Here is a 25,416-nt window from a genome sequence, read left to right as displayed (position 1 = left end):
CGGAATTCAGTTGGATCCATTAGACGACGTGTTTGAATTAGTTCTTATCTAATTTGTTTAGATCTTTTTCAATTCCTTGGCATCCATCTAGATCAACCCAAGATCTTTCAATTCTTAGGATGTTTTACAGATCTTCAAAGACGTTTAAGTCAGCCAAAACTGTTCAGACCCATATTTAGGGGTGTCAATGGGTCGGGTTTGATCCGGACCCAACCCGTACCAAACTTTATAGGGTCAGGGTTTGGTGATAAACAAGGAGGTCTGATTCGAATCCGGGTCAGAATAAAAGGATCCGATTAATATATGGAGCCGGGTATGGTTTGTGAAATTTCATACCAGACCCGGGCGCAACCCAAGCTTCGACTAAGATTCAAAAAATTTCAATGTAAAAAAGATAAAAAATATTATTTTACCAGGTATGGTTTGGGTCTGGTTCATGTAGTCCTTATAGGATTCGGGTATGGTTTTTCTTTTGGTGGGTTCGATTGGACCCGGTACCAGCATCTCAAATGAGATCTGGGTTTGGTTCCACCTGAGTCTGAACCAAACCCGACCCGTTGACACCCCTACCCATATTAGATGAATCTTGGAAGTACTAAGATGTACTTGTTGCAGCTCTAGAACAGGTTTCATTTAAAGGGTGTTTGTATCATAAATCATGAGCTTTTCTTGATCTCAATCATCAAAAGTCTCTTAGGTTTTAAGTTCAATACTAATCACCCAGCATCTGCAATGTTTTCTAAGAGCAAAGCACCACAGTCAAACGTCAATGTTGTTATCACTCGCTCAACAATCACTTGGGAGCTTCTTCCAGAAGAGTCAACTCAACAATTTAAGCTAACTACTTAGACAATAAGATTTGACAAGATATGAGACTTTGTGGTGGAATGGTGGATGTCCGCGCCTTGGGGTGCAGATTAGTGCATACCTGTAACAGCTCCATGTTTAACATTGATTCCGGTGATTGGTTATGTTACTTAAAAGAAACACACAAACAACTATGCAGAAGAAGCAATTTACCAAAAGATCATGTTATCTTTCTGCACATGCTCACAAAATCATGGTAGAAAATGTCAAAATCAACAGACTGAACAGAAAACCTGACATTTCTAGAGTAGTTACTGAAATTCGCACAAGATGAAATTAGATACACAATGACTGAAATATTAACAGTTATCTGAGAAACTCATGTATGTCGCCTCCAAGCACCACACAATATCCAAGTTATTGCTACATACTGAAGTTCATCAGGAAATTGAGGGAGTCCGGAGAAAACATGCCTGATCATACTTTGCCTTAGCAAGTTCAAATTTTCCCTCTTTGAAAAGCCTATTCCCCTGGAATGAGCAAGAAAAAAATTCAGTTTAGGAGATTTAATTGTGCAAACATGCATACACACACTGCATAATGCTCCCAATTACAAACAAAAAAGTTATCTCATGGAAAAGAATGTCATTCCTGTAATGAGATAAGCGGAAAAACAAAGACTATGATAAGCACTTACAACATCCACCAATGGACAAACAAAAGGGATAACACCCAAATCCACAAAGAGACAACACAACATAAAAATATAAATCTCTTATTGAAAAGAGAGAAAGCTCTCAAGAGTGAAGAATACAAGAGGGGTTCACCCCTATATATACACAAAAAAAGGAGAGTGAGGGATGGCCTTATAGCCTTAAAAGAAGAGCCACAAAGGGGGCTCCCCATGGAGTCGTTGGGAGCCCCCAACGGTCACAAATGTGACCGATGGGGGCCCCATCAACTCCATGGTGGGGACCCTTATGAGAGTAAAAAAACAAAAAGAAAAAAGAAAAAAATAAAGTGCAAAAATAAATACAAAAGAAAGAAAAGAAAGGGAAAATAACAAGTACCCCTATCGGGTACTTGTGAAATGACTAAAATACCCCTATTAGGTATATTAGACAATATATATATAAACATATATATATATAGATTACATGTATTTTAACACTCTCCCTCAAGCTTTACGAGGATATAACCGAAAGTTTGTTAAGGAGAAACAAAAAAACGAGGAGCAGCAAGGGCTTTGGTGAAGAAGTCCGTCAACTGGTACTCGGATGTGACGTAAGGTAGTGCTATGGTTCCTCTTAGGTATTCATCACGTACGTAATGACAGTCCATCTCGATGTACTTAGTACGCTCATGGAAGGTGTGATTGCTTGCAATATAAATTGCGCTTTTGTTGTCCCAACACATCTTCGAAGGAGTAGAGATGACAATGCCCATATCACTGAGGAGACTTCTTAGCCATACAAGTTTCATGGTTGTAGTGGTCATAGCACGATATTCCGCTTCCGTTGAGGACAATGATACTTTGTGCTGCTTCTTGCATCTCCAAGAAATCAGTCACCTAAGAAAACACAAAAACCCGCAGTTGAGACTTTGTTATTGGGATTTCCTCCCCAATCAGCATCAGTATAAGCAATTAAATCAATTGATGAAGAGGAGGAAAGAAAACTCCCTTAGTTATAGTGTTTTTTATGTATATGACGATCCTTAAGACTGCACTCATGTGCACGGTTGTAGGTGCATGTTGAAACTAACTGAGAGAGTGGACGGCATGAGCTATGTCTGGCCGAGTGATGGATAAGTAGATTAGAGACCCAACAAGTTGACGGTAGGGAGTAGGATCCTCGAGAGGTGTTTCATCTTCCAATCTTAACTTTGCATTGATGACTTCAAGGGTTTCTGTCTTCTTATCATCGGAGATACCAGACTTGGAACAAATGTCAGCAGCAAGTTTCATCTGAGAGAGAATGTATCCTCGAGGAGAGTACGTCACTTCAATTCCTAAAAAATATCTTAAGAAACCAAGGTTAGACATGTCAAAATTTTCTTTTAAAACTTTTTTAATATCATTAATTCATTGCTCATCACTTCCAGTGATGATCATATCATCAACATAAAGTAGTAGAATAACTACTGAAGACCCTGCACTTTTCACAAACAAAGCAGTGTCAGTATAACATGAACGAAAATTCAAACTTGTCATTACATTACTAAATCTATCATGCCAAGCCTTTGGGGTTTGTTTCAAACCATATAATGCCTTTTTAAGTTTGAGAATTTTATTTTTACCAATACATACTCCTGGTGGAGGATCTATGTAAACCTCTTCATTTAATTCACCATTTAGGAATGCATTCTTAACATCTAGTTGATAGATAGGCCATTTTTTAACTGACGCAACGGCGATAAGAGTCCTAACACTAGTCATTCTAGCTACGGGTGCGAAAGTTTCTTCATAGTCTATACTGTATTCTTGAGCGTATCCTTTTGCTACTAATCGGGCTTTATAGCGTTCTAATGAACCATCACTTTGACTTTTTATTTTGAAGACCCATCTACATCCAATCGATTTCTTTCCAGTGGGTAATGAAGTTATTTCCCAAGTTTTTGCCTTTTCAAGGGCACTAAGCTCTAAGTTCATGGCTTCAACCCATTGGGGAATGTTTTTTGCTTCATTATAATGTGAAGGTTCATGAAATGAGTGTAACGCAATTAGACACACTCTATACCTTGGAGTTAGAGACTCATAGGAAACAAACCTATTAGGAGGATTGGAGATTCGGCCGGATCTCCTTAAAGAGGTTTCTTCTATGTTGGACCCTTGAGACTATTTTTCTAAGGCGCTCATTTGAGCTTGTTGACCACGCCTAACATAGGTTTGGATTGGTCTATCACTTTCATTTTTAACATTGTTAAGAGGAATATCCTCTAGGTCATTCAATGACTCATTAGAGATTTCCTCTTCTTGAGGAGTCCCATCTTCTTGGGAGAGAAGATCAAATAAAAAAGCATATTCACTTTCGTCAATATCTTTAGTTTTCATAAAACCATTTTCATTTTCCAAAAAGGTTACATCTTTAGATACATAGAGTTTGTTATTTTTCAAGTCAAAACATCTAAAACCTTTTTTATTTTCTCCATATCCTAAGAAAACACATTCAATAGCTTTAGGAGATAATTTATCTCTTTTATGTGTAAGGAAAAAACATTTACACCCAAAAATTCTTAATCTATTGAAATTGGGTGTTCTTTCAAATAGTTTTTCATATGGAGATGTATTTTGTAAGGATGAAGATATCATTCTATTTATCAAGTAAGCTGAGGTTAAGGCGGCTTCGGCCCAAAAATTCTTTGGAATTTCCTTAGAAATAAGGAGTGTCCTAGTGGTTTCCATGATGTGTCTATGCTTTCTTTCGGCTAAACCATTTTTTTGAGGAGTCCTAGGACACGATCTTTGATGACAAATTCTATTTATTTCTAAATAATTTTGAAATTCATTTGATAGATATTCTCCACCCGAATCGGATCTAAGAGTAGAGATATTACTTGAAAATTGATTTTTGACTATCATATGAAATTTCTTGAAGAAGTCAAAGACTTCGGATTTTAAATTGAGAAAGTAGATCCACACATACCTAGTGTAGTCATCAATGAAAGTAACGTAATAGGAGTATCCTCCTTTAGACATGACCGGAGAAGAACCCCAAACGTCCGAATGGACTAACTCAAATGGTCTTTTAGACACAAAAGTTCGATTTGGAAAAGGAGGGGATTTCATTTTACCAAAAATACAACTCTTGCAAACAAAATGTTTCTCATTACAAAATTTCTTTCCAAATGGAAAGAAGTACATTTTTGAGAAACTTGGATGTCCAAGTCTTTGATGCCAAATTTCAATATTTTTATCTTGTACATGGTTACAAAAAGAGTTAGTGGGAAGTTTCAAGTTGATCATGTAATAGAGATCTCCCCTCCTATAGCCTTGCCCAATCTGCTTCCCGGACCAGAGATCCTGTATCGAGCAATCCTTAGTTGAGAAGAAAATTTCACATCCATGATCACATATTTGAGCAACAGAGAGGAGATTTAAATTAAGTTGAGGTACCACTCACGTTTGGCACAAAGAAATCTTTGGAAAATTTTAAAGTTCCAAAACTTTTTACTTGTAAAGATGTACCATCGGCAGTTGAAACATAGGAGTTTTTAGAGTTATTACATAAATCGAAAAGCTCATTTTCAAGAAGGGTCATATGAAAGGAAGCTCCAGAATCAAGGATCCAAGAAGACATACCTGGAGGAGAGGAAGAAGCTATGGCGGCACCCGAGGTTGATGGTATCTTGAATAGAGTTTGTAGTGCTTCCGATAGTTGAGCAAGAGAAAAAGACTCCTTCCCTTTGATAGTTTCCTCCTTCTTTTGAGTAGCTTCTTCAACAGAGGCAACCTTATTTTTAGGTGCTTCATTCAACTTAGGGCAATTAGGTCTTATATGACCCGGTTCTTGGCAATGATGGCAAATGGCTTTTCTATAGTTCCCATTATAATTATTTTGCCTTTCAAAGTGTGGAGGCTTATAGGCTTTCACACGGTTGCCGCGTTTAGATACGGCCAAAACATCATCTCTTCCTTTAATCATGCAAGGACGAGTTTCTTCTTGGCATATTTCGGCTATGGCATCTTCCAAGGGAAGAGGCTTAGATCTATGAAGAAGGGAAGATCTAACTTATTCATATTCGGGCATAAGCCCATGTAGAAATTGAAAAAAGTGTTCTTTTTTTATTTGTTCTCTTCTTAGTTCCACATCCACACTAGAAACTCACTTTGGTTCTAGTAAAGATAGCTCATCCCATAAGGGTCCAAGAGTGCTAAAGTAATCCCTTACACTCATTTCTCCTTACTTGATAGTCCGGATTTTTTCTTGGAGGAAGAATTGACGAGCAAGGTCTTTTTGAGTAAACATACCTTTCATAAAGAACCATGCTTCATTAGCCATCCGAAATTTAGCAATGTTGGCACAAATTTTGAAGTCTACATTGTTCATGAACCAAGCAAGAATCTTCGCATGCTTACTGTTAGTTTTTGATTCACTCGTAAGAGCTGAGAGACAGGGAAAGAGAGGGAGAGAGAGAGAGAGAGCAGAAATTAAAAAAACTGATAACCCTTAATCACCCAGGGTCGGCTGCTATCTCATCTCATTTATAATAACATACAAATATAAGACTAGGGTACAAAAGTACCCTTATTACAAATAGGAAAATTACACAGTGCCATTAATGACACGTTACGGGTCTGGATTTCCAGACCCGTGACCCGTAACTGAAGAATACACTTCTTTTCACCCTCCCTCAAGTTGTGCATGATCTTGGACCATGAACAACTTGCCTTTTAACATCCAAAATATGTCTTTCGTCAATCCTTTTGTAAATATATCCGCCACCTGATCTGTGGTTCGTATAAATTCAGGCTCAATTTCTTTCTCTTCTACTTTTTGTCTCACAAAATGTTGATCTATTTCAATATGTTTGGCACGACTGTGATTGATTGGATTAAAAGACATACTAATGGCACTCTGGTTGTCACACAAAAGAAGTGATCGAGAGATCAATTCCCCTACTTCTGTCGGTAAATGTCTAATCCAAGTAGCTTCAGCAGTGGCAGCTGCCATTGACCTATATTTAGCCTCTGTACTGGATCTGGCAACAGCCTTTTGTTTCTTACTACTCCAAGAAACTAAATTCATCCCCACAAACACGCAATAGCCGGATACCGATCTGCGTTCATCTGGATCTCCTGCCCAGTCCGCATCAGAATAAACAGTGATCTCATGTGCATTTTCCCCATTTGTCTTTCGCTGATATATGAGGTCATCTCCAACAGTTCCCTTGAGGTATCGAAGTATCCGTTTAACTGCTTCCATATGCCCTTCACATGGTGCATGCATAAATTGAGAAGCTTGATTCACCGAGTAGACTATATCTGGACGAGTAAAGGTGAGATATTGTAACATACCTACTATGCTACGATACTGTGTGGGATTATCAAAAGGATCCCCATCTTGAGAACTAAGCCTTTGATGAAGGACACTAGGAGTTCCCAAAGGCTTGCAGTCTTTCATACCGGCTTTATTTAGAACATCAATGGTATACTTATGTTGAGTGAGAGTCATCTCGTCAGAAGTACTGTCGACTTCAACTCCAAGAAAGTATCGCAGCTTGCCAAGGTCCTTCATTTTGAACCTTTGTTTCAAGAGATGTTTCACTTCTTTAATGTGCTCATTGGAACTGTCAGTGATGATGATATCATCTACATATATCAATAACAGAGTAGTTGTGTCTTGGTTCTTAAAAATAAATAAAGAATGGTCAAGAAGAGATTTCTTAAAACCATATTTTTGAATTTCAACAGAGAAACTGTCGAACCAAGATCGGGATGCCTGCTTCAATCCATATATCGCCCTTTTTAGTCTGCATACATATTTTGTAGGATCGCCTTCTGCGTAGCCAGTGGGTTGTTCCATGTATACTTCTTCTCTCAAATTTCCATGAAGAAAGGCATTCTTCACATCAAGTTGGCTAATAGTCCATTGATGTTCAATAGCTAAAGAAAGTATAATCCTGATTGTTCCCATCTTCACCACTGGACTAAAAGTTTCATCATAATCCTGTCCTTGCTCTTGTGTAAATCCTTTGGCTACAAGTCTCGCCTTGTAGCGCTCTATAGACCCATCTGGTTTATACTTTATTTTGTACACCCATTTCGAACCAACAACATTTCTGTCAAGTGGTCTTGATACGACATCCCACGTACCACATTCATGTAGAGCTTCCATCTCCTCATTCATGGCTTCAATCCATCTTCTGGAATTTGATGCTTGAGAGAACGTTGTGGGTTCATCTTCTTTATTCAAGGCTGTTAGAAAGAGTTGAAAGTCTAATGAGAAATTTTCATAACTGACCCATCTTTCAATTGGATGACGAGTACGTGTCGATCTTCTATTATCAGCGATGTTGGGTGTAGAGGATCTGTCTGTTTCTGAATTAACCATGGTGGACGGCTCTCTTTCTCTGCGAGCATAGACAAGACCTTTATACCTTTGTGAATTTGAAGTTGGGTCTGTATTTTCATGAGCAACCATTTCATCAGCAGACATAGATTCCTCATTCTTTTGAGTACAGTTCGAGCAAACCTCACTAGTTCCGGAAAGAAATTCATAATTCAACCAAGGATGATAAGCCTCAACTTCAGGTTGTGATTCTGAAGAACTAGTACATCGACAATCAAAATTCAATTCATCGAAGATGACATTTCGTGATATTTTGATGCGCTTGCTCACCGGATCATAGCACATGTACCCTTTATAGTCATCGGCATAACCTACAAACCTGCACTTCAGGGCCTTGTCCTGAAACTTATGTCTCATTGAACTATCAACATGAACGTAACATAGACAACCAAACACATGCAAATCATGATAGTTGGGATGTACACCAAAAAGACACAAGTAAGGATACTTGTTTTCCAAAATAGTCATGGGTAAACGATTTATAACATGAATTGCAGAATGAAAAGCCTCTGTCCATAAAGTGATCGGGAGACTGCTGTCATGCATCATGCTCATCGCACTCTCAACAATATGGCAATGCTTTCTTTCAGCAATTCCATTCTGCTGAGGTGTGTGTGGGCAAGACACCTTTTTCCTTATCCCGTTACTTTGGAGAAAGTTAGTAAAGTCAATGGATGAAAATTCACCTCCTCCGTCACATTGGAAACTAAGGATGTTTTCAGAAAATTGGTTTTTGACAAAGAAATGGAAGTTTCGGAACAACTTGAAGGTCTCAGATTTGTGTTTCATGAAAAATATCCAAGAATAACGAGAATAACTGTCAACAAACAAAAGATAATATCTAGTTCCAGATATGGAAGCAACTGGAGCAGGTCCCCAAACATCAGAACAAATAGTCTCAAAAGGTCTTGAAGCTCTTTTATTGATAGAATGAAATGGTAAAACATGACTCTTACATAAGAGACAACTAGGACATTTGTTGTCATCGACATTTATTCTTAAACTTGACTTGGGAATAAGGTTATTTGAAACAAGCTTTTCAATGAAACTACTACTGCAATGACCTAGACGACCATGCCAAAGATTTGGCTTATTGATTTCAGAGACACTGAAGACACAAGTGGAATTTTGAGAGGGCAACGATGATTGGAGCTTCAAGTTTGGGTCTGCAGAGCGAATATGTGCTGAAGGATCTTCTTGAAAAACATACATATTGCCTTGCCGTTTTCCTCTAGCGAACGTCTCTTTCGTGCAGAGATCCTTGACAAGAACAGAAGAGGGAGTAAATTCAACTGAGGCTTTGATATCATCAACAAGTTTAGAAACTGAAACGATGTTTTTCTTGATTTCAGGAACATAAAGAACCTTTGAAAGATTGATAGAAGATTCAGACAGCGGTATAATGGAGTTTCCAATATGAGAGACAGAGTGGTGTGATCCATCTCCAGTAACTATATTGCTTTTACCAATGTAAGGAACAAGTTTTAGGAGCTTACCTGCATCACCAATAACGTGAGTCGTCGCGCCAGAGTCCACATACCAAGTACCTTGCTCATTTTGTTTCAGATTCAATTCTGCTAAAGCTGACAACAATAATTCCTTTACTTCTCCATTGGTCCTTGTACTGTCTGTGCTTCTTTTTGCTTCAGTTTGGGTTGATTTTCCTTTATTTAAAGGATTGAACCAACAGTTAGCTTTGATATGCCCCCCTTTTATTACACAAAAAGCATGTAGGGATTGGCCTCTGTCTTTGTGAGTTGGTATATGTGTTGGGTGTGGGTAATAATCCACGACCTCCTTGACCATTTCTCCCTTGTCCTCCTTTTTCCTTGATATCATAGCTTCCTCGTCCTCGTGCATAAGTAACCCCTGTAGCAAGAACTTCATGTGCCCCAGTATGCATAGATGATTCTTCAGAAAACCCCTTTAGGTTCATCTCATATTGTAACAATTTTGCACGCAGATCTTCAAAATTGGGGAGCTCAGGTAAACATAACAATGAAGTAACAATCATATGATATTCGTGTCCCAATCCACTGAGAGTTTGTTGTACCAAATCTTTATCAGTAACTGTACTTCCAACAACTGCAAGTTGATCTGTGATAACCTTCATTTTGTTCAAGTATTCCATGATGGTCATGGAATCCTTTCTTAACATTTGAAATTCTCTTTTAAGAAACATAATCCTGACCTGAGAAACCTGTGAGTATGTCTGAACAAGTCTGTTCCAAAGTTGCATGGCAGTACAGTCATCTGGAATTGCTACAAGTACCTCTTGTGACAGTGTAGATGTGATATAAGCAACAAGCGCTTGGTCTCTTTTCATCCAAACCACAAATTCAGGATTTCTAACATATACTGTAGTAGGTTCCCCTTTATTGTCCCTTTCTTCATGTGATATGAATTCAGGAGGAACTGGAATAGATCCATCCAGATGTCCAGAAAGATCCTGACTCCTAATAAAAGGTATGATTTGTCTCTTCCAAGTCAAGAAGTTACCATTGTTTAATTTTTCAGACACGAGTTGACTGAGGAAGCTTGAAGAAAGAACTGACTGATTAGAAAAGGAATCCATGGTTTACAGTATTAAGGATGAATTTAGCACAATCTGTCTACCGTTTCTGTAACTCTTTTTTTTTTTTTGAGCAGAAACTAATTCTAATTCAGATCAATGGCCGACGACAGTGGCTGAATTTGAAGCAGAAATTAAATATTTGTCAGATTTCTGACTTTCAAAAGTGATTGAATATTGACTATGAAAGTCGTGAATATGAATTCACGACTGTGAAATGAAAAGCAGTATAGTTAACTGGCAAGGTGTATGAGGGCAACTAGCAAAGTGTATGAAGGACAGAATGAAGTGCAGCTGTGTCAAAACAAAAGCCGATTGCGTGATTAGGTCACGCTGTGATCAAAATCAACTAGCAAAGTGTATGAAGGATCTGAAAAAAGAAAAAAAAACAGAATGAAGGGATATTAAAATGTATGTAAGAGATATCTAACTCTGTAACTCAGACAAGAAGGAGAGGAAATGATCAGATCTGATTAACGTCAGATCTGATCATTATTTGGAGATGGAAATAAATACGAGATGAAAGAAAGTGCAGACAAGATTAGGGAAAGACAAAGATATTTCTCTGAATATCTTCAGGTCTGATTGAACTTGGGTAAACCAGAAAATAGGAGCAGACGAGATTGGGGAAAAACAAAAATACTTTCTTGACTTGGGAGAAAGAGAAAATATCGAGGAGAAAGGGATCTTTAAGACGTACCTTTTTGGATCGATTCCAGCTTCACCTGTAACGTGGCTCTGATACCATGTTAGTTTTTTATTCACTCGTAAGAGCTGAGAGACAGGGAAAGAGAGGGAGAGAGAGAGAGAGCAGAAATTAAAAAAACCGATAACCCTTAATCACCCAGGGTCGGCTGCTATCTCATCTCATTTATAATAACATACAAATATAAGACTAGGGTACAAAAGTACCCTTATTACAAATAGGAAAATTACACAATGCCATTAATGACACGTTACGGGTCTGGATTTCCAGACCCGTGACCCGTAACTGAAGAATACACTTCTTTTCACTTACTTTCCCAATCTTCCACTTTAGATTAGTGATCTTCAATGGCCTTCATGCGGGCATTTCCTTCAAGAGCTTTTTCTTGATCACCATCCATCTTGGTGAGTTGGAGTTGTGGTTCCGGAATGGTGCCTGTAACGTATCCCCAAAGTTTTTTACATTTGAGGTTGTTCTCCATGGCAGCGGCCCACATCATGTAGTTGGAGTCATTAAGCTTGAAGGGGAGATCAATCTTTTGTTCCCCTTCCATTTAATCTCTCACAAGAAGACAAACAAAGAGAGATACAAAAAGAAAGAAAACAATGTATAACTACTCAACTAGCTATATTAAGAATCAAGAGCATAGACAAGGCTCTGATACCATGTAATGAGATAAGCGGAAAAACAAAGAGTGTGATAAACACTTACAACATCCACCAATGGACAAACAAAACGGATAAACCCAAATCCACAAAGAGACAACACAACATAAAAATATAAATCTCTTATTGAAAAGAGAGAAAGCTCTCAAGAGTGAAGAATACAAGAGGGGTTCACCCTTATATATACACAAAAAAAGGAGAGTGAGGGATGGCCTTATGGCCTTAAAAGAAGAGCCACATAGGGGGCTCCCCATGGAGTCGTTGGGGGCCATCGACTCCATGGTGGGGCCCCTTATGAGAGTAAAAAAACAAAAAGAAAAAAGAAAAAAATAAAGTGCAAAAATAAATACAAAAGAAAGAAAAGAAAGGGAAAATAACAAGTACCCCTATCGGGTACTTGTGAAATGACTAAAATACCCCTATTAGGTATATTAGACAATATATATATAAACATATATATATATATATAGATTACATGTATTTTAACAATTCCAATACCTACAGGTGTCATGGAACCCATAAATGTATCATCAAAAGTTAATTTTGGAGAAAGCAAGAAAACGCAATCCACCATATGCAATTTACTAATAGATTGAACATCAAGAATGATGACAAAAATACGAAATCCATCACTGTTGGAACAACGCATAGTAATACTGGATTTTGTATACAAAGTTCACCAACAACAATAACAGTAACAATACTGGATCCCATGTTCTCATGATTCAGACCCAAACTCTCTCTTTATATATATATATATATATATATATATATATATATATATATATATATATATATATATATATTCGTGTCCCCGTGCCCTCATTTTTTGAAATTGCCCGATCGCACCCTCCGTACCTGTCCCCAAACGACATAGGTTGTTATACATATAATTACATAAGATGGTATATATTAAACTATATATGAGCATTTATGATGCATTTTTTTTATAAGAAAGAAATTTTGATAAAAGTTTACAAGGAGTCACCGCCAAATTTACTTAAATGATGATACAAGCTTAATCCAATTCAGATATGAAAAATCCAAGTTATATCCTTCCTAGACCATCTCAACCCAGCAAACGTAAGAATGTCCCCTTGTATATGCCCATGGATAGGTCAACCTTCATAAGAGATCTCTAAGGGTGAAATGAAATGGGGATCTTCGAAACACGAGCTTTGATTAACAAGAGCAAGTGTCAAGAATGACACTAAAGCATAACCCTTAAAAAGGGTATAACTGGAAACAAAATAAAAATAAAAATGTATTCTTTATTGATATGAAAAACCAATTGCTTAAGAAGCATTGGAGTGAAATACAAGAGGGGCTGCACCCCTTTATATACACAGCTGAAAGAGGACTCAATAGAGCTGTTGGGCACAGTCCAACAGCTCTATTTAGAGCTGTTGGAATGTGTCAGTCCAACAGCTCTATTGCTAGTCAAGTCTGGACAGGACTTGACTAGCAACAGTCATTCTAGTTCAAACTGAACTAGATGACATAAAGACAAAAAATAAAAATAAAGGAAAAAAAATACAGAAAAGAAAGAAATTAAAAATGTATTTATATATATAATAATATAATATTATTATATATACATATATGTACAGTTTTACATTTTAACACTCCCCCTCAAACTTACGGTACAATGAGCGAAAATTTGTCTAAGAGAAAGTGAAATCGGGGAGCAGCGAGAGGCTTTGTAAAGAGGTCTGCTAACTGATATTCTGAAGTGACATATGGCAGATCAATTATCCCGTGTAGATATTCCTCTCTGACGTAGTGACAATCCATTTCGATGTGTTTGGTGCGTTCGTGGAATGTTCTGTTACTGGCAATGTAGATCGCACTTTTGTTGTCACAACACATTTGTGAAGCCTTTGTTGCTTCAACTCCCATGTCAGCAAGCAGTCGTCGGAGCCAAACTACTTCCATGGTCGTGGTTGTCATGGCTCTGTATTCAGCTTCGGTGGATGAGAGAGATACCTTCTGCTGCTTTTTACACCTCCACGAGATTAATGATTCCCCTAAAAAGACACAAAAGCCAGTGGTTGAGTGTCTGTTATTGGGATCACCTCCCCAATCAGCATCAGTATATGCAATTAAATCAAGAGAAGAGGAGGAAGATAAGAAAAGTCCTCGTGAAAGAGAGGACTTGATGTATCTGATAATACGCATGACTGCTCCCATATGAACAGAAGTAGGAGCATGTTGAAATTGACTTGCTGTATGAACAGCATGTGCTATATCTGGTCTGGTAATGGATAGATAGGAAAGTGCCCCGACAAGCTGTCTGTAAGGAGTAGGGTCTGCAAGAAGTTCTTCATCATCAATCTTCATTTTAACATTAACAACTTCTGGAGTGTCAACTTTCTTATCATCAGTAATACCAGACCTGAAAACAATATCAAAAGCAAATTTAGTCTGAGATAATAAATATCCTCTAGGAGAATAAGCAACTTCAATGCCTAAAAAATATCTCAACAAGCCCAAATCAGTCATTTCAAAATGAGATTTAAGAAGTGTTTTGATTGTTTCAACTCCCTGTTTATCGCTTCCGGTGATGATCATATCATCCACATAAAGAAGAAGCACAATGATTCCTGCATCAGAATTCTTAATAAACAAAGCAGTGTCAGTTAAATAGAATTGAAAACCAATATCAATCATAACACGACTAAACCTATCATACCAAGCTTTTGGTGCTTGTTTAAGTCCATAAAGAGCTTTTTCTAAGCGAAGGACTTTACCCTTAGGAATACTTAGACCAGGAGGGGGTTCCATATATACTTCTTCAACTAGCTTTCCATTTAAAAAAGCATTTTTGACATCCATTTGAAAAATAGACCATTTTTTGATAGAAGCTAAGGCAATTAAGGTTCGGACAGTAGTCATACGAGCCACCGGAGCAAAGGTTTCTTCATAATCAATCCCATATTCTTGGGCATAACCTTTGGCTACTAAACGGGCTTTATATCTTTCAAGAGTACCATCACTCTTGGTTTTAATTTTATAAACCCATCGACATCCTATAGTTTTCTTCCCTGGAGGAAGATCTTGAATATTCCATGTAGAAGCCTTTTCAAGTGCATCTAATTCAACTTTCATGGCTTCTATCCATTTGATATCATTTTTTGCTTGAAAATATGTGGATGGTTCTTCATATGAGTGAATTAATGCAATAACTGCCCTATATGTGGGTGAGAAAGACTCGTATGATACAAACTTTTCTGGAGGCCTCGAGATTCGGGATGATTGTCTAGTTGGAATGTTAGAATATTTCTCAAGTGCACATGGAGTATTAGACTCTTGTCGCCTGGAATATTGAATACTAGTATCTCTATGAACTTCTTCATTTTCAACATTAAGATCAATAATTCTTGGATCATCATCAAAGTTACAATCAAGGTCATATTCATCAGATGTTGATGTTAGATCTAGCAAAAAGGAGTACTCAGTGACGTCTTTTAATTTTCTAAAATCAAAGAAGCTCTCCTTTTCAAGAAAGGAAACATTTCTAGACACTAAAATTATTATTTTTGAAGTCAAAACATCTATAACCTTTCTGGTTTTCAGCATATCCTAAAAAGGCACAGGGAATCGCACGAGGGGAAAGTTTATCATTTTTGTCAGTAAATATGAAACATTTGCACCCAAATATTCTTAATCTAGAGTAGTCTGGAGAAATGTTCATAAGTTTTTCAATGGGAGTGATATTTTGTAACGAAGAAGATGGCATCCTATTAATGAGATAGGTGGCAGTTAAGGCAGCTTCTGCCCAAAAGTCTTTAGGGACTTGATTTGCTATTAATAAAGTTCTAGTGGTTTCTATAATATGACGATGTTTTCGTTCTGCCAGTCCATTTTGTTGAGGTGTATAAGGACAAGATCTTTGATGTGTGATGCCATGCAATTTAAGATAATTTTGAAAATCTGTGGATAAAAACTCTCCCCCTGAATCTGTGCGAAAAATAGTAATATCATTTTGAAATTTGTTTTTAACCATATTATGAAAAGTTTGAAAGTATGAAAATACTTCAGACTTATGTTTGAGAAAGTACATCCACGTATGTCGGGAGAAATCATCGACAAAAATAACATAGTAAACAAATCCTCCTTTAGAAATTACTGGTGCAGGACCCCAAACATCCGAGTGTATTAATTCAAGTGGTCTTGAAGAGAAAAAGGTTCTGTTCTGAAATGGTAATCTTTTCATTTTGCCGAGAATACAATCTTTACAATCAAATGATTCAGAGTTACAAAATTTCCCTAGATTTGGAAAATGTTGGATTTTGGCTATATGTGGGTGACCAAGTCTCTTATGCCACAGTTCCAACTCTATTTTTTTGAATATTATAACAAAAAGCTTTCTTCAGCATTTCCAAAAAATCCATGTAATAGAGTCCTCCTTCTCTATGGCCTTCCCCAATCAGCTTGCCTGACTGGCGATCTTGTACCCAACAACCATGAGAAGAAAAAGAAATATTACACCCATAATCAGAAATTTGAGATACAGATAAAAGATTTAAATTTAATTTGGGAACATGTCTAATTTCTGGAATAAAAAAATTTTTTGTTTTATAAATTTTTTCAAAATCTCCTATTCCTTCTATTTCAAGAGAAGTCCCATCAGCAGTAAAGACCTTTGACACACTTGTTTTATTTTTAACACATTTGGATAGACTTTGATTATTTGGGGTCATATGAAAAGATGCACCAGAGTCAAGAAGCCAAGAAATTTTACCTAAATCAGAAAAAGATGAGGCTGCTGCGCCGGTTGAAGCTTCAGATGAGGAAGAGGCACCTTTGATGAGAGGCTGAAGGATCTCCATTAGTTGGGCCAGGGAAACTGGTGCATCCTGATCTTTAGGCTCCGATCCAGCAATTGCAGCTCTTTTTTCTCTCAGCTCCTTAAGTTTGGGACATTGTGGCCTGTAGTGTCCCGGTTCATGACAGTGATGACAAATAACTTTCTTCTTATCATAGTCACCATTTTGTCGGTTAAAGTGAGGAGGCCTATATGATCGAACATGATTCCCTGGTCTAGACACGGCTAAAACGGAATCATCTTCAATTTTTAAAGAACCTTTCCGGAGACGATTTTCTTCCAGTGTTAACTCTTCAATAGTTTCCACAATAGAAGGAATTTTTCCCCGGTGAAGTAGGGCCGATTTAGTGGTTTCAAATTCCGGCCTTAATCCAGTGATAAACTGGTAAAAATGTTCAACATCGAGTTGTTTCTGACGAAGCTCGATGTCTTCGGCACAATGCCACTTTGGTTCTAAAAGGGAAAGTTCTTCCCAAAGTTCGGACAACCCATTGTAATATTCACGAATAGTTTTGTCTCCTTGTGTCATCATTCGAACTTTTTCTTGGAGGTTGCACACGTGTGCGATATCTTTAAGGGAATACATATTCTTAAGGTATTCCCATGCCTTATCGGCATGATCAAATTTGGCAAGACTTGAGCATTTTTTAATGTCAACGCTATTGATAAGCCATGACATTATCTTCGCATGAGATATTCTCCATTCTTTCCATTTCTTCTCGTATGAGGCAATAGCCTTGATTTTCTCTTCTTCTGATAGAGGGACGTCTTTATCTCCCTCCTTTTTAGTAAGAGATAGCTTAGGTTCCGAATCAGAACCATCCACAATCCCCCATAAGCCTTTTCCCCATATATGGTGCTTCATGATTGAAGCCCATGTTACATAGTTCGTATCGCTTAGTTTCATAGGCATGATGGTGACTTTATCATTGTCATCCATCGATTACAAGGAGAGAAAGAATAGGGATAGAAGAGAAACAAGAAGGAAAATGAGAAAGAAAAAAAAAAAAAAAACAATACAACAAGATGTGAAATCTTCTCCAATGAAGTGATAAAACACTTCTCTTCAAGTGGCGAACACTTTTGCAAACGGGCACGGAAACCGAGGCAGCTTTTCCTCAAGATTTAGTACTTCCGCGGCTTTGATACCATGAAATGAAATGGGGATCTTCGAAACACGAGCTTTGATTAACAAGAGCAAGTGTCAAGAATGACACTAAAGCATAACCCTTAAAAAGGGTATAACTGGAAACAAAATAAAAATAAAAATGTATTCTTTATTGATATGAAAAACCAATTGCTTAAGAAGCATTGGAGTGAAATACAAGAGGGGCTGCACCCCTTTATATACACAGCTGAAAGAGGACTCAATAGAGCTGTTGGGCACAGTCCAACAGCTCTATTTAGAGCTGTTGGAATGTGTCAGTCCAACAGCTCTATTAAGAGTTGTTGGACTGTGTCAGTCCAACAGCTCTATTGCTAGTCAAGTCTGGACAGGACTTGACTAGCAACAGTCATTCTAGTTCAAACTGAACTAGATGACATAAAGACAAAAAATAAAAATAAAGGAAAAAAAATACAGAAAAGAAAGAAATTAAAAATGTATTTATATATATAATAATATAATATTATTATATATACATATATGTACAGTTTTACATTTTAACAAAGGGTGCATTTGAATTGTGGAGTGTGTGTGTGGACAGGACAGTGCAGGGCGTCCACGGGCGTCTGTGGACAGGACAGAACGCATTGTCCTGCCATGTCCACCACCCAAAAAAACATTTTTTTTGGAGGGTGCTAACATGCGGTGTCCATGGGAAGCACCAATATTGCGTCCACGCATCCCGCGTTTGTGTGAGTTCAAGGACGCACGTGGGGCCTGAAAAGATGTACTCGGGTCTCGGGTCAGGGCCCAGACCCGAATCTCGTAATCATGTGTTGTAAACATGTGTTATATTATCTCATTAATGGCACATATGTAATTGTTTTGTATTGTAAAAGGGTATTTTGGTACCCTAAACTCTTTGTATCACTAACAGCATATAATGAGAGGTTCAATAGCCGATTCCTGTATTGGGAATTAGGTTTTTTTGTTCAGCAGCTCCTTCTCTCTCTTTGTTCTTCACTCTCCACGCATGATGAAGCTCTTGGTTTATGAAGTCTAACATGGTATCAGAGCCACGCTAGAGCTGGATCTGGGATTGCTTCTAAAAGGTATGTCTAAAAAGATTGATTAGCCTCACAAGTCAGAAAATCGATTTTGTTATCTCTTCTTCCTCTTGCCTGCACTTTTCTCTTTCTCTCTACTGCGTCTCTCTACTGTAACGACCCTGATCTAATCTGATCAGATTCACATCTGATCACGTCTTCCACCCATCGATAGTTTTTGCGTGATCGTGATCGTGATCCTCTTTTTCTTTTCTTAATCTCAGTTTGTTTTAAATCAACCTGTTAATCAGAATCAAATCGGATCAGGTGATAGGTTGTCTATCCACCTCGTTTTCTCCCTGTTGATCAGATCTGACTCCATCTGTCGTTTCATATTTTTATTATCTTTACCATTGAATGTGTTAAATCAAATTGGGTCTGAGATTCATTTACGTCTTTTCTCCTAAATTTTCGTACTATGTGATTGCCTTCTTTCAAATCTGGATAGTTACATATATGAATTCAATAGTACATCTAAGTTGGATATCAGATTTGGTTTTATTTTCAGTTTTTTTTTCCTTGATTATTGTTATTGTTCTCCACATAGCCCGATACAGTTATTCTGAAAAAGGGGGAAAGAAGTTCCAGTTTTTTTTTGCCATCTGTGTGACTATGTCAATCTCAAAAAAAAAAAAGAGTAAGAGACTACGGGAATTCCCTTGGAGTTGAAATCTGTCTTTCTATGTACCGGTTTCTTAGCCATCATCGGGCTGTGTGCTAGACACATTCTCCTTATTCCTATCATAAAACATGGATTCTTTTCCTTCTCAGTCTGGTCTCTCTTCAAGCTTCCTTAGCCAACTCGTGTCTGAAAAATTAAACAATTTCAATTTTCTGACTTTGAAGAGGCAAATTATTCCTTTCATTAGGAGTCAGGATCTTTCTGGACATCTTGATGGATCTGTTCCAGTTCCTCCAGAGTTTATATCACGTGAAGAAAAGGACAATAAAGGAGCATCTACCACAGTATATGTTAGAAATCTAGATTTTGTGGCTTGAATGAAAAGAGACCAGGCGCTAGTTGCTTACATTACCTCTACATTGTCACAAGAAGTGCTTGTGGCAATTCCAGATGACTGCACTGCCATGCAACTTTGGAATAGACTAGTTCAGACATATTCACAGGTTTCTCAGGCCAGGATTGTATTTCTTAAAAGGGAATTTTAGATGTTAAGAAAGGACTCCATGACTATCATGGAATACTTAAACAAAATGAAAATCATCACAGATCAATTAGCAGTGGTTGGGTGTGTAGTAACTGATAAAGATATGGTACAACAAACTCTGAGTGGATTGGAGCTTGACTATCATATAATTGTTACTTCCTTATTGTGTCTACCTGATCTGCCTAGATTTGAAGACCTGCGTGCAAAACTACTTCAATATGAGATGAACTTGAAAGGGTTTTCTGAAGAATCACATATGCATACAGGGATGCAAGAGGTCCTTCCACAGGGGTAGTCTATGGACGAGGACGAGGAAATTATGTTGTTAATGGAAGAGGAGGACAAGGAAGAAGTGGACAAGGAAGCCGTGGACTATTACCTACACCCAACATACATCTCAACTCACAGCGACAGAGGCCAATTCCTACTTGTTTTCTATGTAATAAAAGGGGGCACATCAAAGCTAACTGTTGGTTTAATCCCTTAAATAAAGGAAAAGCAGCACAGACTGAAGCAAAGAGAGGAACAGATAACACAAAGGCCAGCGGAGAAGTGAAAGAATTGTTATTGTCAACCCTAGCAGGATTAAACCTGAAACAGAATGAGGAAGGTACTTGGTATGTGGACTCTGGGGCAGCGACTCATGTTACTGGCGATGCAGGTAAGCTCATAAACCTTGTTCCTTACATTGGTAGAAATAGTATAGTCACTGGGGATGGATCCCATCATTCTATCTCTCATATTGGAAATTCTGTCATACCCATGACAAAGTCCTCTCTCAGTCTTTCAAAGGTTCTTTATGCTCCCAACATCAAGAAAAATATTGTTTCTGCTCCCAAGCTTGTTGATGATGCCAATGCTTCAGTTGAATTTACTCCTTCTGTTTTTGTCAAGGATCTCTGCACGAGGGAGACATTCGCTAAAGGAAAACGACAAGGCAATATGTATGTTTTTCAAGAAGATTCTCCCTCTCGTGTCCGCTCTGTTGGCCCAAACCTGAAGCTCTCCTCATCGTCGTCCTCAATGGTCCTTACATGTGTTTTTAGTGTCTCTGAATCCAATAAGCCAGATCTTTGGCATGGTCGTTTAGGTCATTGCAGTAGTAATTTCATTGAGAAGCTTGTTTCAAATAACCTTATCCCCAAGTCTAGTTTAAGAATAAATGCCAATGACAACAAATGTTCTAGTTGTCTCTTATGTAAGAGTCATGTTTTATCTTTTCATTCTATCAATAAAAGAGCTTCAAGACCTTTTGAGATTATCAGTTCTGATGTTTGGGGGCCTGCCCCAGTTGCTTCTTTATCTGGAACTAGATATTACCTTATTTTTGTTGACAGTTATTCTCGTTATACTTGGATTTTCTTTATGAAACACAAGTCTGAGACCTTCAAGTTGTTTCAGAATTTTCACACATTTGTCAAGAATCAATTTTCTGAAAACATTCTTTGTTTCCAATGTGATGGAGGAGGTGAATTCTCTTTAAGTGATTTTACTGGTTTTCTTCAAAGTAATGGAATAAAGAGAAGGGTGTCTTGCCCTCATACACCTCAGCAAAATGGAATTGCTGAAAAGAAGCATCGCCATATTGTCGAGAGTGCAATGAGTATGATACATGATAGTAATCTTCCGATTACTCTATGGACAGAAGCCTTTCATTCAGCAGTTCATGTGATAAATCGACTACCCATGCCTATTCTGGAGAACAAATCTCCTTATTTTTCACTATTTGAAGTTCAGCCCAACTATCATGATTTGCGCATTTTTGGTTGTGTATGTTATGTTCATATTGACAGCTCAATGAGACATAAGTTTCAGGACAAGGCCTTGAAGTGCAGGTTTGTGGGATATGCAGATAATTATAAAGGATACAGGTGCTATGATCCCATGAGCAATCGCATCAAAATATCAAGAAATGTTGCCTTCGATGAATTGAATTTTGATCATCGACACATTCCTCTTTCTGAATCAAATTCCAAAGTTGAGGTCTATCATCCTTGGTTGAATTCTGAGCTTTTCTCTGGTACTAGTGATATTTGTTCTTCAGGTTGTGATCAAAAGGATAAAGGATCTATGTCTGCTGATAGGCTGATTGCAAAAGATGGGTCAGTTATGAAAACTTTTCACTGGACTTTCAACTTTTTCTAACTGCCTTGAGCAAGGAAGATGAGCCCACAACATTTTCTCAAGCAGCAAATTCTAAAAGATGGATTGAAGCAATGAATGAAGAAATGGGGGCTCTACATGAATGTGGTACCTGGGATGTTGTTCCCAGACCACCTGACAGAAATGTAGTTGTGTCGAAATGGGTGTACAAAATAAAATACAAACCGGATGGGACTATACAATGGTACAAGGCGAGACTTGTAGCAAAAGGTTTTACACAAGAGCAAGGACAAGATTATGATGAGACCTTTAGTCCAGTTGTGAAAATGGGGACAATCAGAGTCATAATATCTTTAGTTGTTGAACATCAATGGACAATTAGTCAACTTGATGTAAAAAATGCTTTTCTCCATGGAAATTTGAAGGAGGAAGTATACATGGAACAACCCACTGGCTACGCAGAAGGAAATCCTACTAAATACGTATGCAAATTAAAAAGAGCGATATACGGATTAAAGCAGGCATCCCGTTCCTGGTTTGATAGTTTCTCTTTTGAAATACAAAAATATGGTTTTAAGCGATCTCTCCTTGACCATTCTCTGTTTATATTCAAGAACCAAGATGTGGTTACTCTGCTGTTAATATATGTGAATGATATTATCATCACAGGTAATTCCAAAGTTCATATTGAGAAGGTCAAACATCTCTTGAATCAGAGATTTAAAATGAAGGATCTTGGGAAACTGCGATACTTCCTTGGAGTTGAAGTTGACAGTACTTCTGAAGGAATGACTCTCACCCAACATAAGTACACTATTGACGTTCTCAATAAGGCAGGTATGAAAGATTGCAAACCCTTGGGAACTCCTAGCATCCTTCACCAGAAACTCAGTTCTCAAGATGGAGACCTATATGAGAATCCTACAAAATATCGTAGCATAATAGGCATGTTGCAATATCTTACTTTCACTAGACCTGATATTGTTTACTCAGTAAATCAGGTCTCTCAGTTCATGCATGAGCCGCGTGAAGGACATATGGAAGCGGTTAAACGGATACTTCGGTACTTGAAGGGAACGGTTGGCGATGGACTTTTGTACAAAAAAAGGACCAATGAGCAAACTGAACATGAAATTATTGTCTATACTGATGCCGACTGGGCGGGTGATCCAGATGAACGCAGATCTGTATCTGGCTACTGTGTATTTGTTGGGATGAATTTGGTATCCTGGAGTAGTAAGAAACAAAAGGCGATTGCTAGATCAAGTACAGAAGCCGAGTATAGGTCAATGGCAGCCGCTACTGCTGAAGCTACTTGGATTAGGCACTTGCTGACATAAGTGGGAGAATCGATCTCTCGATCCCTCCTTTTATGCGATAATCAAAGTGCCATCAATATGTCCTTTAATCCCATTTATCACAGTCGGGCCAAACACATCAAAATCGATAAATATTTTGTGAGACAAAAGGTAGAAGAGAAGGAGATTGAGCCTGAATTTGTACGGACTACTGATCAAGTGGCTGATATATTCACAAAAGTATTGACTAAAGACAGGTTTTGGATGTTAAAAGGCAAGTTGTTCATGGTTCAAAACCATGCACAACTTGAGGGAGGGTGAAAAGATGTACTCGGGTCTCGGGTCAAGGCCCAGACCCGAATCTAGTAATCATGTGTTATAAACATGTGTTATATTATCTCATTAATGGCACATATGTAATTGTTTTGTATTGTAAAAGGGTATTTTGGTACCCTAAACTCTTTGTATCACTAACAGCATATAATAAGAGGTTCAATAGCCGATTCCTGTATTGGGAATTAGGTTTTTTTGTTCAGCAGCTCCTTCTCTCTCTCTGTTCTTCACTCTCCACGCATGATGAAGCTCTTGGTTTATGAAGTCTAACAGGGCCCATGCTCGGTGCGTCCTGCAAACGGTGATTCAAACACACCCTAAATGTTCTATTTTTTCTCTCCAACCTCATGAACTACCAAGCCAATAAAAACCACAAAAGAAAGCATGGATATGGTATTGGCAATGTGCAAAAGTACTTGTCCAACCATGTCTGGGAAGTGTCATGTGGCGTCTAGCGCTTTCATCACCAATGTCATGTCAAAAATGATAAGCAGGGCTAAGTATCTGTGGGGATACCCTGCCAATTGATAGTTAAAAGTCAATAGATCAAAGCAAAAGGCTAAGACATTACAGCTTATGAAGTATTTTCGTAAACATTTCACAAGTACGAGAAAAACTAAAAAAAGTCAATGTACAATTAGAAAAGAAAGCCAAAATCACACAACAAAGCAAACTGCAACAGTCTGCTGGAAAATACTCTCCTGAATGGCATGTTGAAACTGTTATTCCAGAACCAAATACATATACCAATTATGTTGCCACTTGAAACTTCATAAATGCATGCATGCTTTATGGCATACCGTATTTTTTATTTTTTCTGCTTCCTCCATGATGCTGCTGAAATTCAAGCCAGTCCAGTCCTGCAAAGCAGATTCAGAATCACAAAACAATTTTTCTTACAGATCTCAAAAGCCTAATACTTGAAGAAGCAGACCAATGTCATGGCTGTCATTCAGACATACAAATAGTCAATAAATAATCATTATGTAAACAAGATAAATTTGCATAAATATTTAACTACAATAGGGCCAAAATTTTCATGCATGCCTGCAAGTACACAAACATACATATCTAAAATATAATAAAGTTGATGCATGGTAGTTTGTCCCTTCCAAGTGATCCGTAAAGAAACAAACGGTAAGAATGTAAATTAGAAATTGAGACAGATAATCCAAGGATTTCATCTACTTTTTAAGAAAACATGAGTTGGATGATTCTTTATATATTTTAATACTAATTTTTAAGGAACAAAAAGAAAAATGACTTTGATAAACATTTGACTTAACTAAATCCACCACAAGGTAAAACAATAATTTTCATATTTAAAGTTCAAACATAATCACCTTCCTTCTTTGATCTGGACCCTCCATTAGAAGGATGGCATTGGTGCATGCATGTGTGTGTACATGCCTGTGTCTGTGTGTGGATAGATAAATATAGATTGATAGACAGGAAAGCATGCGCCTGCCAGAACATAACATTCTCTGGTGAGATTCCATGGGTTTTCTTCCTATCTATGAAATGAAAAAATCCCTAAAAGCATATTAGCGAAATGATCCCTGAACAATCAAAGATCAATATTTTTCAAGGATTTCTATTTTTGACATGAACCCCCTTTGCTTCTCAATAAAAGCCATACTTTCAAGGGGGCATCAAC

General features: G+C 37.7%; 1 protein-coding gene across 4 annotated transcripts in view; it reads right to left on the bottom strand.

Moving 5' to 3' along the window:
- LOC149839936 (peptidyl-prolyl cis-trans isomerase PASTICCINO1-like) overlaps nt 1-25,416 on the bottom strand; it is a 79,990-nt gene that overhangs the window by 19,970 nt on the left and 34,604 nt on the right. For all 4 annotated transcript variants that reach the window (XM_090002920.1, XM_090002922.1, XM_090002921.1 and 1 more), the window contains 2 exons: nt 24,560-24,619; nt 1,281-1,337 (listed from right to left, as the gene is read on the bottom strand). In XM_090002920.1, the coding sequence (XP_089859046.1) occupies nt 1,281-1,337; nt 24,560-24,619 (117 nt within the window). The remainder of the gene's footprint in view (nt 1-1,280; nt 1,338-24,559; nt 24,620-25,416) is intronic.

Source organism: Nuphar pumila, chromosome 4 (assembly GCF_984573655.1).
Source record: "Nuphar pumila chromosome 4, dmNupPumi1.hap1.1, whole genome shotgun sequence".
Lineage (NCBI taxonomy): Eukaryota > Viridiplantae > Streptophyta > Magnoliopsida > Nymphaeales > Nymphaeaceae > Nuphar > Nuphar pumila.
Note: the sequence above shows the minus strand (reverse complement) of the source record. Positions and strands in the feature narration are given on the sequence as shown.